Source organism: Bombus pascuorum, chromosome 9 (genome assembly GCF_905332965.1).
Source record: "Bombus pascuorum chromosome 9, iyBomPasc1.1, whole genome shotgun sequence".
Lineage (NCBI taxonomy): Eukaryota > Metazoa > Arthropoda > Insecta > Hymenoptera > Apidae > Bombus > Bombus pascuorum.
The window spans coordinates 8878616-8895230 of record NC_083496.1 but is presented as its reverse complement, the minus strand read 5'-3'; the positions used below and the strand labels follow the sequence as shown (position 1 = coordinate 8895230).

The following is a 16615-nucleotide window of genomic DNA, read 5'->3' as shown; positions in this document are numbered from 1 at the left end:
TCTCTTATCTGCATTGTATAATGCATGAAAAGCACGCGCATCGTTATCATCGTGAAAAATAACACTTATGTTCATTTGTGCCCTAAACTTGAGATTACGATTGAAGAAAGGAATAATATATACCGTCTGTTCTGTCGAGATAACTTTCCATTTAATGTTTATATGTGACGTAATGTTCTAAGTTCTTTGCTGCATTCCCTTCGCGTCGATAACGCTGCTATCGATTATAATTTTCTTCGGTTGAGACGAGTTTCATCTTATTTGCTCTAGTTACGAAAAAATCTTGATTTTATCGAATGAATTACTAATTTCAGCACAAATACGAATAGATTCTAAGGGCAATTTTTCTGAAAATGCTCGGTCTATATAGATAACGCATAATAATGAATTCAATGTGGGATCATACTACAAACAATTTAGTCCAATTATTCTATCTAGACTATTACAGTAGATATATTTAAAGTGGGAAAACTTCTTTGTAGCAATTTAATTTCTCTATCTTTAATAATTTCTCTATCTTTTGAATGTCTTACCGATGTATACCTGTTAGACAGGTGAGCAACAAATACAGATATTTAATTCTATGTTGGCAGACAATTTTATCGGAAGACTATTACTTCCCCTTCTATTGAAAAAGTGAACACACTATGATTACAGCATATAAGATACTATCGCACGATAATAAATTCAATTAGCTTATTCAAGAGTCGCGTTTGATCAATATTGATTATTGTATAATTATGTAAAGGAACTCGAGTTGCTTTTCGATTTACTGCAATCAAGGACTGTTTTGCTCGTAAAATCCAACAAGTAAAACAATTCGTATCATTTTAAAAAGAATCGAATAATATTGTTTAATTTGTTACATAGAATAAGGCGAGATGGTAAGAGTTGCATCAATATTTGTTTCAATTATTAAAGATTCTATTATTTTCTTTGATTCATGGAATAGATTTAAAATGTTTGATCGTTATACTTTCTCGTAGCAATGGAATACGTCAAATATGTGTTAACATTTTAGATTATTTTTTATCTATCGAAAAGTCATTCACTAGCAAACATTATCGAAATTATCATAAATTATCAGAAAAGCGTGGCGAAATATAATCTTCGTCGTTAAAAGGCAAATGACACATGGAATTTTTTCGTATCTCAACATCAGAAACAATTATACTTCCAACGCTGTACAGTCGTTTAAATGTTTTCTCTTAAAAGATTTTTTAATCGTGCTACGCGCAAATAAAGAAAAAAGTGGCTGAAGCATCGCGAGGAATCCTCACGTGTCACTGCATCATTATGTACATTACGGCAAAACTTGAAGCTAGATGCACCTTGTCGTTAGTTCTTTCCTGCAAGTGATTCCACGAAATGCTCATGGTAGAAATAAATTGCAGTTTTCCAGTAAGTACGGCTAAACAAGCGGACACGGGCAGTCGGTCGTGCTTGAAAATCTAAAGAACCGATAAAACCAATCGTTCGTCGATCGTATTTAATCGAGAATTATTCAGCATGACCAATTTTTGCTCGTGTCATCGCTCGTTCCGCGTTTTGCAACGTACAGAAAAACAGAGAGCATTTTTTTTCTCAAAGAAACGGAGAAAAGATAAAAGCTAGAGAGAAAGTGGATAGAATTTAGCAATGTACACACACCGCCTTAGTGTGGCGAGGGCGAACGCTCCAGCCACCAGCAGCTCGTAGATCATCTCTTCCTCGTCCTTCTGTAGGAGAGTCTTCGGCTTCTCCCGTCGATACCTCTTGCTTGCATCCACTCACGCACTTCCGGTCCCACCGCGACTCGATGTTTCCCCCGGGAAAGTCAGTATCCTTCGAAATCGAGATCGATAGAAGCGAAAACGCGAAACGCGAGACGCGATGGCCGATGATGGCAAAGGCCTAGTATGTGTTTGTTATTTTCGTGAAACGTAACGAGATATGATTGTCGGCGAAAGGAAGAAAAAAATAAAAACGATCGCGTCAGATCGATGTCAATGTGACATAACAGCGCACCAGAAATCTCCACATTGTGCGAACGTGTTCTCGTGTTGTTCCTCGTTCGATCTCGAAAAATCGAGCCCCGCGTGCTCCACCGACAGTGGCACGATTCGAGTGATGCGTCCACAAAGGAGCACGCTAGTTGACATTCGAAAGAACAACGTGTCCTTGTTCCGATCCCTTTTGCTCTGTGCAGAGTTCCGAGCGGGAGAACCGGCGCGGTAGACCATTCGGCTTGCCGATCTCGTGGTGACTGAGTGGGTCCTCGGTTGCGACTCCCAGTTACTCACTCGGGCTCACGGGCTCGCTACTCACCTCGTCCTCTCGCTCTTGCACGTTCGCTCACCGCCACTCGGTCCCACCTCCTTCCCTCCTGCCACCACCTCCTACGACACCCCACCTCCTCCCTCCCGTACTCCTTCTGCTCCTCCGGCTACCTTTCAGTCCTCCCTGCCCTCCCACCTGCGGCTGCACGCCACCCTCTCTTTGCGTGGGGGATAGATACCAGGTTTCCCCGAACCTCGATCGTTTCATTACGCGTACTCTTAACCCCTTCGACGCACTTGTCACTCGATTCATCGATCTCTATAAAAGTACTGTGTATACTACTTGAGATCCAGAACGTATAAAAGTAATTCCAGCATATATCGAGTTTGATTATATTGAAGATGTTTATTGGCTAGATTAAATAACCAATGAGTTTTGAGAAATTCAAAATTTCTACAAGGTCACTCTTGAGATTAGTGAATGAATCAGTGTAAAATATTGCGAATTTGTGTCACGTGAAAGGAATTAGATGTCTTTTGATGATCTGTATGTTCGATGGCATCATGCTCCGATATGTAAGAGACATCGTGATATGATTTGATGTAGAATGACGTCGACTCCCTCGAAGATTGTGACGCGACGCAACGTTCCGATAAAATTCTAGTTCGAGTATCAAAACTTTCCTTCGCGTTTTGGTTTAATATTAAACTCTGATTAAATTCCTTCTATTTCAATATAACAATCTATTCTATTTACAATTCTATTTCAACATTATTATCTAATAATAATTAATAACTAATTATATAGAGATACCATACCTTCGAAATTTTCTTAAATTTTACTACGAACTTCCCCAATAATCCAGTAATAAATTTCCAAATCATTTAAACACCCTTCACGGAATAGATATCGTAACATTCGCGTTTAAACAAAATGTAAAAACAAAATTGTCGATAAACGCGCGACAAAATAATTTTGACACCTTCCATCAAATTACTGTCGAAAAATAAATTTATCGAAGTAGTACTGCAAAAGTTTGCAAACAATAATGACTGACGAGATAACGAGCGCCACACGATGAACGCATTCGACACTTTTAGTATATCCACCGGGACGAAATGCCGCGCCGTCGGATACGTCACTGATAAAACATTATGCCTGCGATTAGATGTGTCGCGTCGCATGCTTTGATCAAGTGGCTGAAAATGACTTATCACATATGCTCGATAAGGGGGCAATATTATCTGCCACAATTCAGGGTGAGGCATTTGCATCGCTCGGAGACGGCGCGTAAGGTGTTTTCTATATGCATCGGACCGCGTTCCTCGAGGTTCCACAGGACGTTCGGTCCTATTAGCGCGTGCAAATTATTCGAATATTATGCGCTGCAAATTAGAAGGCACCGCTGAGGTGGCCCGTTGCAACTCCAGACGATGGTGCCGGTCGCCTCGGGATTTTAATTTAACGATGTGCGCGCGCTGTCTTAACCTTAGGCCCCAGGACATGCGAACCACTCGCGAGGATTCATCCACAAGGGGATCGAATTACCGCGCCAATTATGGTGTCACATCGTTAATTAACCGGTAGTCGAGCCTAACGGCGTGTCGAGGATGATCCTTCCGTAAAGCGAGTCATTTGCCGATGTGAATCGTCTTGTTAATACGGGACAAAATCGTTCTTATCTTCTAGAGTTATGCTACAGTTCAGAAGTATATCTTTTCTCAAACGGAATATGTTATGAGAAATTTGCAAAGTGCAGTTTACAATTATTTTCTTCTTTAATGCTAGATCGTAGATATTTATGGAAATTCATATTTTGAAAAGTGTTACTTAACAAATGAGATCTAGGCGAATAATTGTTTTACCTACTGAATATTATATCCAGTAATTTAAATACTTGGAACATTTTTTCACATTTCGAAACATCAAACTAATTATAGTCCCTGTTACAGTTATATGTGTAGTAGAATATTATGGCGTGATGAAATTGATTTTTTAAATTTAATACACGACAACGAAATTGACATTCCCAATTGTCTGAACTCGTAGAATTAGTTTGTTGTTTAAAGGAGTTTCTTTTTTCGCCATGGTATTTACCCTATAATTGGTAAGGTCTATTAACTCACTTATTCTTAGGGGAAACACTAGGAATTGTTATTTTTCTGATAATTTGGAAAGCACGCATCGTGTCGTGAGATGTACCGATAACCAATGGTTAACTTAATGACTACCAATGTGTATATAATCATTGGTTATTAACCAATAATATTACATTTTGTAAACCTCTGAACATTTCTGTCTATGTATGTGAGAAACCATGTCAATTACGGATAAATTTTCTGAACTAAAAAACGAATAAACGTGATACTTCTTCAATCGATATCGAGAAAATGAAACTCTGAATTATAATTTAATTGTAAGAAAGTGTATTATCGTCGCTTTTTTAAGAAAATCTGCATTTATAATCTGCTGGCTTCGTCAAGAAGATAACAAGTATATCTCGCAGCAATTAATTCGCCAATAAATTAAAATTTCAATAAAATTTTTAATTACTTGATTTATAGTTGCTGGATTCTGAATTGCTGCTATCGTAAATCTATAATATCAAAAGCATACTTATGATGCATATACTTATGAACGATAACGTACATAGCAATAGTCGCATAATGAACGCAGAGTTTCCTTTTGCAAAAAAAAAAGTGATAATTGTGATGTGTTAATTGATAATAACTGTCAGAAGTTAAGAAATTTTTTAATATCTTGTACTTTGTACAATTTTTCTGCATTATTCCAGCAAGTCATGCTTACTCACGCCATTAATAATATTGTGCCAATTTGTGTAATATATGCGTCTCTGCATATTAACCGTGATACGTAAGAATATTCATGAAACATTGCTTTATTTGAATATATATTCCGTTTCATCGAATTGCATTGACATTGTCCAAGATTAGTTTACCGATAAGAATCGGCACCGTCAAGGAGAGTATACTAGGGGTTTCCCCGAGTTTTATCGTGTCTGTTTTTCACATCTTCGTTATATAACGCGGCAAAGGCGCATACTCTTTTCGAACAATTGGCTAGCTTACTTCGGCAGGAAAAATGGAAAATTCTCGTTACGCAAGGCTAACTCCTGAAATCGGTCGATTTCTCGGCGCACGGTCGTTGTTTCCGACACTAGTGTCGATGCAGGTGTCAAGTTTTTGCTAGTCATTAGAACGGAAATACGTGGCACCGTTGCACGACTTATTTCTCGTTTTGCCTCAGACACGTTTCTTCGGCCATTCTTTCGTCAACTTCGAGCACAGCGAGGAAGCAAAACAACCAGAGGAAGTGTTATTATGGTTGGTAGAACTGTCTCATTTTTGTTTCGTTAAAACATTGTTACGTGCAAAATATTTAAAAGAAAACAGTCTCGTTTTTTTGATCAACTTTCGGCACGAAAGATTAAAAGATCCGACCATTGAATAAACTAAAAATTGAATATTAAGACCAGAACGTGAACCAGAATCTGCGTAAGATACAATAAAATTAAATTTTAAACAGAATTATCATACTAATGTTTCCAAACTTTCTAATAAATGTTATATATTGAAATTATTCGTACGTATTAATTTGTTAGAAAACACGTATTTGTGAAAAAACAAAGTAATCTCGTATAGTTAGCTCTCAAAAATTTCCAACCAAATATATCTCTCTGTAATCACAAATAGTTTTGGTATCATGTCATTGTTCGCATTAACTTGCTTAAAGATAAAGTTACCACACGACAGGTAGCAATCAGTGATGTATAGACGCCACCGCGCCGCTGAGGATGATTCACGTTTGATAACTATCTAGCACGTAAGTTTGCTTGTTCGCTAAAGCATTTATCCTTAGCAACATGAATTTAATGTTTAGATACTTTTTATCGTTTAGCGATTTATATGTAACACGAGAAAGGGTTAGGTAGTATATTGTAATTAGGGAAAACTTAAGATTTCGATAAAAACAGCTAAGAGGAAGTAGTGCAGATGAGAGAGAGAAGAGGTACAAAAACTGATAGTTGGGTCGCACAAGGGGAATTAAACCCAGCTGCGAGTCTCCTCTTATAAAATCACTCGAATAGTTGAAGGCAGAGCGATTACCTGACCGTCGCATTCCTCGTTTGTTGTAGAAAAACCGTAGAGGAAGCGCCACTTCTTTCATTCGCTTTCAAGAATCGAGTGGTAGATAAAAGAACAATAAAAGATAGCGGCTTTTGCAGGGCAATGTGAATGGCGTTTTGAACTCCCTTCGAACAGCCGTGGCACGAGCGATTTGCTGCAGGCGACTTTGCGCCTTCTCGATGCCGAGCAGAAGCTTGAAATCCATTAGTTCCGTTAACGTTCAGAGAGACGATCGAGAGAATCAACCCACCCACAGCAATGATCGATCGACGAGGAAAAAAAGATCGTGCGGCTTCGTCGATCTTGCTTCACAAGGCACATTCGCGTACTCATCTCGATAATTACTAACACATACGTGTTACGCGTGTATGACGAGATCGGAAAATTGATGTCTACGAGAAAGTAAAAATAGCCGACTATGCCGTTATGTTAAAATCGATGAAACTTGCATACCTTGAACTGGAATATCTTCTTTAACCAACCGCTTCGTAATCGCGCTGTATTAATAAGACTCTGTTAAACATCGATAATTAACACATTAGAAATTACTGTAAACACGGTATTCAATTGAAAGCACTTGGAAAGGAAAGATGATGTTTCTCGGTGCGTGTATCGTCAAGGGATGCACTTGCGGATCGATTTTTTCGCGGCATCGGCTATTTTAAACGGAGCCACGCGACGTGCTCGCCGGTAAACTGTTCGCTTCCTAGAAGCTTCGTATGAAACCGAGTCTGATCGTGAGTCATTCTCACCTATTCGCATTCTCCGTGTTCGATGTTAATCCACCTTGTCGACGAGCTGGTACTTCTCGATTTCACGAGTATCGTAGGACGTTGTACACCCACACACACACACGGGCGCGCGAATGAGCGCGAGCGCGAACACGAAGGGGGTCACTCGAACGATTGAGAGTCGTGATCAGCGCACGCTCTGTAAGGACACTCTCGCCGTATCGGATTAATGAATGACTAGACAGGAGTGGAACTATGAATGAACACCGCATAGCACTAGAGTACTATATAAGCGTGCACGTTGTGGGCGTCTTCTGCTCTCGGCCAATAAGATCCTCTTGCGGCGACTTGCACGCGGTCTAATACGATTACGCCGGCTTTTTCTTGGAAATTTACCGCACGATGCTGATCGCAAACAGAATACGTAGATTCGAGCTATTGAATAGATATCGCTGACATTTTAGCGTTTATCGGTAGGTAGTTCACGCGTTGAAAAATTCTATCCGGTGCACTAACTTCCGATGTGATTCAGCCAATTAAAAATATTTTCTAACTAGTTATGACTAGTATATATAATGACGTGATCGGGTCATCGGGTAGAAAGCAACATAAGTACATAGGAAATGATAACCTAGAACGTACAAATAAAATTCCGTTAATGTTCTTCTTTTACTGCTACCATTAACCGTATACGAGCTTATGTTAAATCGGAGTTAAGATTCTATTTTACTCTTGCCTCTTCAGTTTTAAGATATCAAACATATTTTATTGAATCATGTGGCAATTTAATAGAGACATATCAACCTAGATAGGTAATGGGTACATATATAATTTATAGATAATGGGTAATAGGTAGATACGAAAATATAAAAATACATTCAATTATTAAATATTATCTAAAAGAGCTTATAAAAATGTAAAAAGAATTGCCGAATTCTACATAGCTTTTAAAAATAGCTTAATGATTATGAGTTGATTGAGATTAAATGGTGAATGCTGCTTGTGTCTGAAAAGGTCAAAACAGTTTAAGGTAATAATGTTGTAACGTAAATTTTAAAAAGTATCATTATTTTATCGAATAAATTATTCCAAGAAGCTATCGAGTAGTCTATCAGTGAAATAATAATGGTTAAAAAGAAACTACTTCTCCGAAATATTTCCATTGATATTTCTGTTCGAATTATTTTAAGCTCGTGTGAAACACTTAATCTAAGAATGTCAATTTTATGAGAGAAATTAATGACAACATTGCAATAGTGCAATATCAGACGATAATTGTTGAAAATACATTAGGCGGAAAATTGTATAATTTCCGAATATGTGATGTGATAAATGGTATAATAAAAGTAACGAGTTGTTATAAATGGCAATTGATTTTTTCTGCTTTGCATACTCGTTTGAAAGTAGTATTTCATTTCGACAAGTCCTTATTTATTGCCAGTTTAGGAACAAAAAAAAAAAATATGGAAATATGTACTATGTAGGAATATATGTCTATATGTGTTTAGATACAGAATTAAGATCTAGAAATTCTTAATGTATTTTGTCATCAAATCTGCATCGATTCTACGCTATCGGTTGGTCGAAATCGGGCAACGTCAACGAAGGTGTATTCGGAGATGATAGGAACCTTCGTCTAATCCCCAATGAATCATACAAATGGAGGTTTTGGTGAATCCCGTGGCACGATAACTTTTATCAATTACATCATTATTTAAGCGAATCACCAATTTCATTCGCGACACTTGCAATTTTTTTACGATAACTTGTTGAAACGCTTTCGAAGCAAATGGCTCGAATTGCAATTCTATTGTGACAAGTATTACATAAAAATGATGAAACCACCGGTCCATTATGCATTAGATATGCGACCATAGCGGGTTAACAGTAAATTAATGCCCGATGAATAACGTGGCTATCGCCGATCGTTATTACATCCACGTACGCACACAATAATTATTACTCCTACCGCGATAAATCACAGACATTCCTACGCCGGAATATTTTACTACTGCCATTTGAAATGGTTCTAGCTGAGCAAGTAGTTATTTACGCTCAAAAATCGGAGCAAGGAGACATTAACAGCGGCACTTCGAAGCGGAGCCGATGACGCAAGCGTCACTGAACTTTGCGTGTTTCTCGCGAGAAGAATAAATCTTGAGAATGTGAAATCGTCGTTACTCTCGTTGTAACGTTGTGCTCGCGAGTCGCATGCAGCACGACCGACATCTCGCAAATTATTGGTAACATCGAGGTTTCTGTCGTCGCGGGCCAACCTTCTCTGGATACCCGTTGGCCAAGGACTTTCGGGCACAAAGTCTCCCGCTGGTAATCCAGCCGAATCGAGACCGGTTGGAAAGTTAATTAAATCATTTGCCAAGAGGCCCGCGATCGGTTCTCTCGTACATGCGTTTCTCGTGGTCAATTAAATACGTCAAATTATCTAAACGAGTTTCACGCGTGCGAGGATTCGATGAACGCAAAAACTGGTACTTATCCACTGCGGTTTATATGTTATTAAAATATCAACGATTCGAACGCGTCTGCTTAAACAATCATTCAAACGTTCAGATACACGAGAACCATCGATCTTGCTTCGATTCATCTCATTTCGATAACTTTCTCAGTTTCGCTGATTTACCACGGCAATGCGGTGCACGTAAATTCTCGAGTACATCTTTCAGAGAAAGGTGTTAAACAGTGCGAGCAGCAAATTTCTCGGAAGCGTAACCATGAGAAAGCGAATGTGACAAAACAATGGTACGATTTCGAGTCCGATACGCTCACGTGGATTCTGTAACAATCACTTTACCCCCAATCCCTTTCTTTTCGTCTGGGATTTCTGTTAGAATGTTAGAACTTCGAAATCCCTTTCCCATTCTTTCTCTCCATTCTTCTAACTTATCTCTTCCTTTCTTGGTCATTTTACAAGGGATGTTTTGACGAGTATAGTGTCGCAGTGGTCCATGGCGGCAACTTGGACGCCGGTAAAGAGAACGAGAAAATACGTGCGAACCTAAAACCACGGCGAAATCGGTCGGTCGGACGTCGGTCGGTTTCTCAAACGCATCCCTTATCTGATCTGCGATCCAAAGGCATAGACATATACTACGGAATACTAGCGATCGTGTTGTCAAAGTCTATCCCGAACGTATCTCCGGGACCAGGTCTCCCGTGGCGAATTCGGCCATTGTTGCCCCGTTTGGGTCTACCTTCTAAAAAGAAACACCGATCAACCAACTATAACTTATTAATATGTGGGTGAAAGTTCTACCCTTCGGCATCATAAGCAAATCCGACTGCGAGGGGCGTTAGTCTTTCGTTTCTGCGGACTCCCGTGGGAACAGAAATGGTCACGGAAGGCGATCAGCAGTCGAGAGAAGTCGATGGAACGCAACTACGAGATGCGAACGTGCCGGTGGCATTGTGGACGCAGTATTCTCGACAGGTGCAGGTCCACCTTCCAGGAAACATCCTGCACCGCTCTGTCAAGAAAGAATTCCGCGAGAAACCTCGACGTCTTTATAAAGAATGCCTAACGACCAATGATGTACACGCTGCTCTTCATTAGTTGCAAACTTCTGGATATCATTTCGATAATGAAGGAAACCAAAGTTTTAACATTTGCTTTGCCATATTTTTCTCTTTCAACGAATCGATTTCAAGTATTTAGTCGTTATATCGTTACAGACTATTCGCTATTTGGACACCTGTAGATGTCTTTTATGAATATATTATTTGCGTTATAGGAAACATTTTGGAATTTCATTAGCACTATTAGGAGAACCGACTATCATGATTATGTTCATAAAGTTTGAAACGAATCGGAAAATATACACCCGTCCCTCAATTTACGCGAGATATCCGTTTCATGTGGGTTCGTTTTACGCGAATGAAAATCGAGTAAATAAAGTCTGTCAGTACAAAAGAAAAAATATGTACAATATGATGACTAGCATAACGTAATGTACTTTTATTCTTATCTCGTACAGCACTGACCTGACTAACCACGTAAATTCAGATCGAACATAAAAACTAGCGCGTAAATTATGTTGTAATTTAGCGCATAAAAAAGAGAGTACGTATGTAGAAATTACAAGATATTGGATGCAAGTGTACAAGACACAGTACAATGAAATGTTCTCTTTGCACCTAAACTTAGGAGTGCCTAATTTAGTAGATGATACATAGGATATTATGAACAATAGTAAAACCATGTGAAAGACATTCGCGAGAAGCTTGAGTTAAACAGTAACAAACTATTAATTTATAACTTGGAGATCAAGGGTTTCTCTTTTTAATTTAAACAATGACTAGTAGGATCTACTTAAAGCAATAATCAATTAGTAACAAGCGGTGGTCGGGTAAAGTGGTTTTCCCTATTAGTTTACCCGTTCAGCTATTTTTAACCGTTACTCTTTGATGTTCCACGAAAATAAGGCCGCAACTTCATTTTCTCATCCTTCGAATCATTATTCCGATAAAATCGTAGGGCAAACACGATTCTATTTAAAACAAACTTCCCCGCACGAGAGAGAAGTACCGGTTCGCTTGTAATTATAATCTTTCATTTTTCCCTTCACGTCAAACGATAGGAAATCCAGAAATATATCCGCTTATAGAATCGTATGTTTTACAGCACAAGACTGGATCTGAGTACGTAATAGATTCCACGAACAGACATGCTAGGTGATACCTTGCGAAAATGCGTACATCCCGCACGTTTACGTGCCGTATAGACTGTCAGGTTAAGACATCGTCCGGTAGCTAGACAGGTTGACAGGGGCTGAACCAATTACGCGGAATATTATCCCACCGACGATTTGCACTCCCCTGCAATCACCGTGATTAGTGTTTCGCCGACGCTCGTGTACAGGCATCTCGTAACCACAGCTAATTTGTAAACTCTGGCCATATATTATACAATACATGCACGCACCTATACATATACATATTGTATAATATATAATATATATATACATATATTTATGTATACTCGTATATGTAGGAGCTAGTAACTTACATAATTAGATAGGATCGAGCTGTTTTGACTGTCGAGCGCAGTCAGTACGAAGCGTAACTGTATCCCTGATATGCACGTCGGTCGTCGTTCTTACTCATAGATTTAAACCTTGGATAAGAAGATTCAATCATCGAGTCACTTGTATGTTAACTGCAGCTATTGATGCCCATATTGAAATGTCGCGTCTTTGCTTGTTATTAATTGTCCGCGATCAGCTGCTCGCCAACGAGAATTTTCTACCTTTAAACGAGCCAACACTTCACCGCTCATATACACAGCTGTTATTAATATTCACTCGATCTTGCGGTTATTGATGTTATCGAAGTGAATTTCTATAGAATTCAAGTAATGTAGATTGACAACTCGGACCGCACCATTTTGTTTAATTTTTAAAATTTATTTAATCATTACATTTCATTCTATGCAGACACTATTATTACAATAGATAACCAAGAAACTTCTGTCGTTTCCATTATGATAGACAAGAACGATGCAGAAATATAGGGAAACATAATTTTATTTGACAAAATAGTTATTTTTATTTTGACGAATGATTTTTTACGTTCTTCGTATGTCTTTTTCTTTCATGAAGAAAAAGAAGAACAAGCTTTCTGAGGGAGAGTTACTTGTAATAATTTCAGGGTGGAAGCTAGCTCTTTGTAGTCTGGATGTTTCGCAGCAGGCAAGCCAGCCGGTAGACAGGTACCTACCTGGAAACGAGTAACTACTTATTGTCACCTCTAACGAGGCCGCAACAAAAACTCAGCTATTCGCAGGTGGGAATGCTGCCAGCTTATGAAAGTATCAATTACCTTCTACGTCCAGTTTCCTAATGAGGGGAACAGAGCCATGGATTACCGAGTCGCCATAACTGTGACTCCTAGATCCGTTGCGATTTTTTCATAGATCAACATGGACAGCGTTCACCAATCAGATGTTTACATTCACAGAGTCTATATTTCTTCTCAACCAATCGTGGCGAGCCTGTTACACAAGATTGTTATTACGTATTATATTCGCCTTTAAATGAAATCGAACTGTATGTACTTTCATGTTACATATGTCGGCAACATGTGTACATAATAAAATAAGTAGACATTTCAGAATTATAGTTATGCATGAGATCTATACGTAGACAAAAAGGCGTGGTTTTCGTTTCGTGTATTTTCGATTATAAAAAGTCATATAATTTCTGAAAGTCTTATACTTGAAAGTCTATCGTTTAAATGCTTCGTCTATTGTTAGTGCCTGCTGTTACTTCGTATTTTTGTTATAACCTTTTAACAAAGCGCATAAGTTTATGTTCATATGACATTTTTTGTTATTTTTATTCCAAGAGCGTGCTGATACTACTTTATGGAAGAAACCCAGTACATCCTGTAGGTCTAATATTATATCGTATGTCATGACATTGCCAGGAAGAATAGGACAAATCAATTCAGTAACATAAATAGCGTTTTTACTGAACAAATAAAATGTGGAATTAAATCTACACTTTATCGTATTTATGACTTTATTTTCTAATTATTCTCATTAAATGAAATATACTATGAAACAATACAACATTTTAAAAATTAGATTTCGGCGCTATGGACACGTTCAATGAAAAACAAATATTTTAACTTTTAATAAATATTAAAACTAAAAGTATAGAACTCTTTAAACTAACATTTACTATCTATTAATAGTAACGTATGTAGCATCGTCATAAAGGTATATTTCGTATTAAATCATAAATGCATGTCTATTACTGCGATATGTTCGGAAAGAGATTTTCAAAATTGAGATTATTTACGGATATCCATATACAAAATCTAAATTTGTCATGTGACAGTTATAAGTAATTTAATTCTTGAATAATCTGTATTATAACCTTGCCTATTACGAGAACATATTCCCTGTATTGAAACTGCATCTTATCCGATCAACGCGCGTTACAATTCGTTAATGCCATTATTCAAAGTTATCGACTTTCACATAACAAGGATTTGTGGTTGAAGCTGTTGAACCTTACGAAGAAAGATCTAACAATTTTACGGATCATATGTTTCATGACGAGTCTAAGTACCACTATTACATAAACATCAAATGTAACGATTGAAACGGTTACATTTACGATCTCGTAAATCTGTTTAGATCGCGATACGCCGCTTTCTTTGCGCATAGTTTCTGATTTGTGACTGCCACCAATACAGTGGACGTGGGTAAGATTCGTACTCCCAACTTGAGATCCATAGAAGGTACGATTCCGTATTCAGTGACGTCAGTCACCTTTCTGGCGTTTCATTGTTCAAAGAAACAGACATGCATCGCTAGACGAAAAGGGAAGCAAGAAGTAATCATTGAAGTTCGAATGGCAGACCGGTAGATTCATGCGGAGGAGTAGGGTAGGTTGAAGCGCATACGTGTAACATATGTTACTTACATACGTATATTGCTGTGGTGATCATTCATTGCGATATTAGCCACAATTAGGAAGCGCTTAGTCAATAGTTCCACTTACAAAATCGATGAGAGGAAGTACGGATTGAACAAACGTGACTAAAGCTCCAGGCGAATGGACTTCAGATGATGCAGGCAAATCGGTGCTATAACTCATTCATTTATTCTATACACTACGTGTACGTCAGAATTACACGGAAAAACTGGAAGGGAAGAATATAATAAGTTATGTTACTTATCTTTTAGCGAAGAAAATCCAGTACACTACTAATGTTAGCAAAATCGCATTTTTATTTGGGTTTAGGACTTAATACGTGCCTTTTCAAAATTTTAGAAGTATATTATTTAATATATATGCTGATCAAACGCTCATTAAATATTAAAATGTTTCTTATTTCAATGATTAAATATATATCTGATCGCTACAAAATTTCGTTAACTCATTAGCTGTTTTTAAAAGGTCGATATTTTTGAATCTAAAAGATTTTTTATCTTCATTTCATTCGTATTTACAATCATCGTAGCTGGCTGCAATAATACGAACATATGTATTCGTTTTGTTATTTGGAGCTTAATTAAATTCTTTCCTCGGTAAGATCAACAGTTGCCGCCAAATGCACGTACCTCTGACGATACTCCAACGTCACAAAGACGTAATACGACAGCCATTCGTTCTCGATTTAACAGCAATCCTGAAAATCGTTGGTTAAAAACGTCTGCCAGTGTTTTTTTGAAAGCATTCTCAGTATTTCAATCTTGCCAACGTACGTACTCGTCTTACGTATCTTCAAGATCGTTTTAGTTGATTCATGGAAAATTCCGATCCAATTTTTACCACGAACTTCTGATCCAGATTGCAGAGACCATGACCATGGTAGCGATGATGTCATCGTCATCGAAGACTTTCTCTTCCGCGAACTTTCGTACGCGGGCGGCGTCTCGCACCATAAACACGGAGGTGTACCGTCGGGTCTCAGAGTTTCCATTCATGAATTCAGTCTTTCTTCTGAGGTGGGAATTGTTCGATGCCCTGAGTGGGAGGTAAAAGCATTGCGAGAGTACAGTACGGCCTGCATAAAGGAAACCCGCTTTCCGAGTAAGTATGCGTGCCATACTTGTGTACCAGGCCAATTGCATTTCGTCGAATAATATTATGATCGTGAAAGTGTGCATTTATTAATGGGGTGTCAAAAGAAACGAAGGGCTGCTCTTAATTCTTCGCTCGAGCCACTGGTTTAAAATACTGATTTATATGTACACCGTTGGCCATGAATATTCGAACACTTTGTAATGCTAAATCGAATGTTTCCCACTGCCTTTAATTTTCAATTGCTTTATTATAGATCTGTTAATTCATCCGCATCATATGTACTTTATAATGCAAAATACTAAATAAAGTAAAATTTGTTAGAGTTTGGCAATAATTGCAACGAATATGAAGCAGTGTCATTAGACTTCGTTTCTTGAATTGTATTCGTAGAAATAGGAATTTGCATAAACATTTGTAGCAACATTTCTTAAGTTGTAATTAATTTCATAACGTAAAATAACGTAAAATTAAAATAAGAAAAATAAAAATCCCACTTTATGCTCATTTGCCTTTGTAAAATAGGACCAGAGTATTGCACGATGATAATAATAGTTACGTCAATGTAATACTATTCTTCTATATGTTTGCTTCAAGTGATAAAACCAATTTGTCGCGTGCGATATTGTATTTAAAACTGCACGAAGAGAATTTTATTTACATATCACAAGCAGTCTAATTATTTCATTATACATAACGTTCTTCCATGTTAATGAATCAAACGAAACGAACAATGCTATATACTGTAGAAACAAACAGTGTATCAACGTATCGACGCTTCGCTAGTGAGTCAGAAACTCGGTTACAATGTATTTACAAACCAGTCGAGCCACTTAGACGATTAAATTGATTTGTGTAATAACACTTTCAGCTCATAAATAGCTTATGTTCGCGAATAATAAGTCACTGGAAGTTGAAATAGTTT

General features: G+C 37.9%; 1 protein-coding gene and 1 long non-coding RNA gene across 3 annotated transcripts in view; one reads left to right on the top strand and one right to left on the bottom strand.

Moving 5' to 3' along the window:
- Positions 1-7926, bottom strand: part of LOC132910410 (uncharacterized) — a 34910-nt gene extending 26984 nt beyond the window's left edge. The window contains exon 1 of one of the 2 annotated variants that reach the window (XM_060966091.1): positions 7160-7926. In XM_060966091.1, the coding sequence (XP_060822074.1) occupies positions 7160-7169 (10 nt within the window). In that variant the 5' untranslated portion in view covers positions 7170-7926. Of the gene's footprint in view, positions 1-1650; positions 2396-7159 lie in introns of those variants that run through there. The other variant, XM_060966092.1, reaches the window with a different exon arrangement.
- Positions 1-14841, top strand: part of LOC132910417 (uncharacterized) — an 86092-nt gene extending 71251 nt beyond the window's left edge. Inside the window, exon 3 of the long non-coding RNA XR_009658770.1 lies at positions 12803-14841. This is a non-coding gene — a long non-coding RNA (uncharacterized LOC132910417). The remainder of the gene's footprint in view (positions 1-12802) is intronic.
- Positions 14842-16615: the final 1774 nt, after the last annotated feature.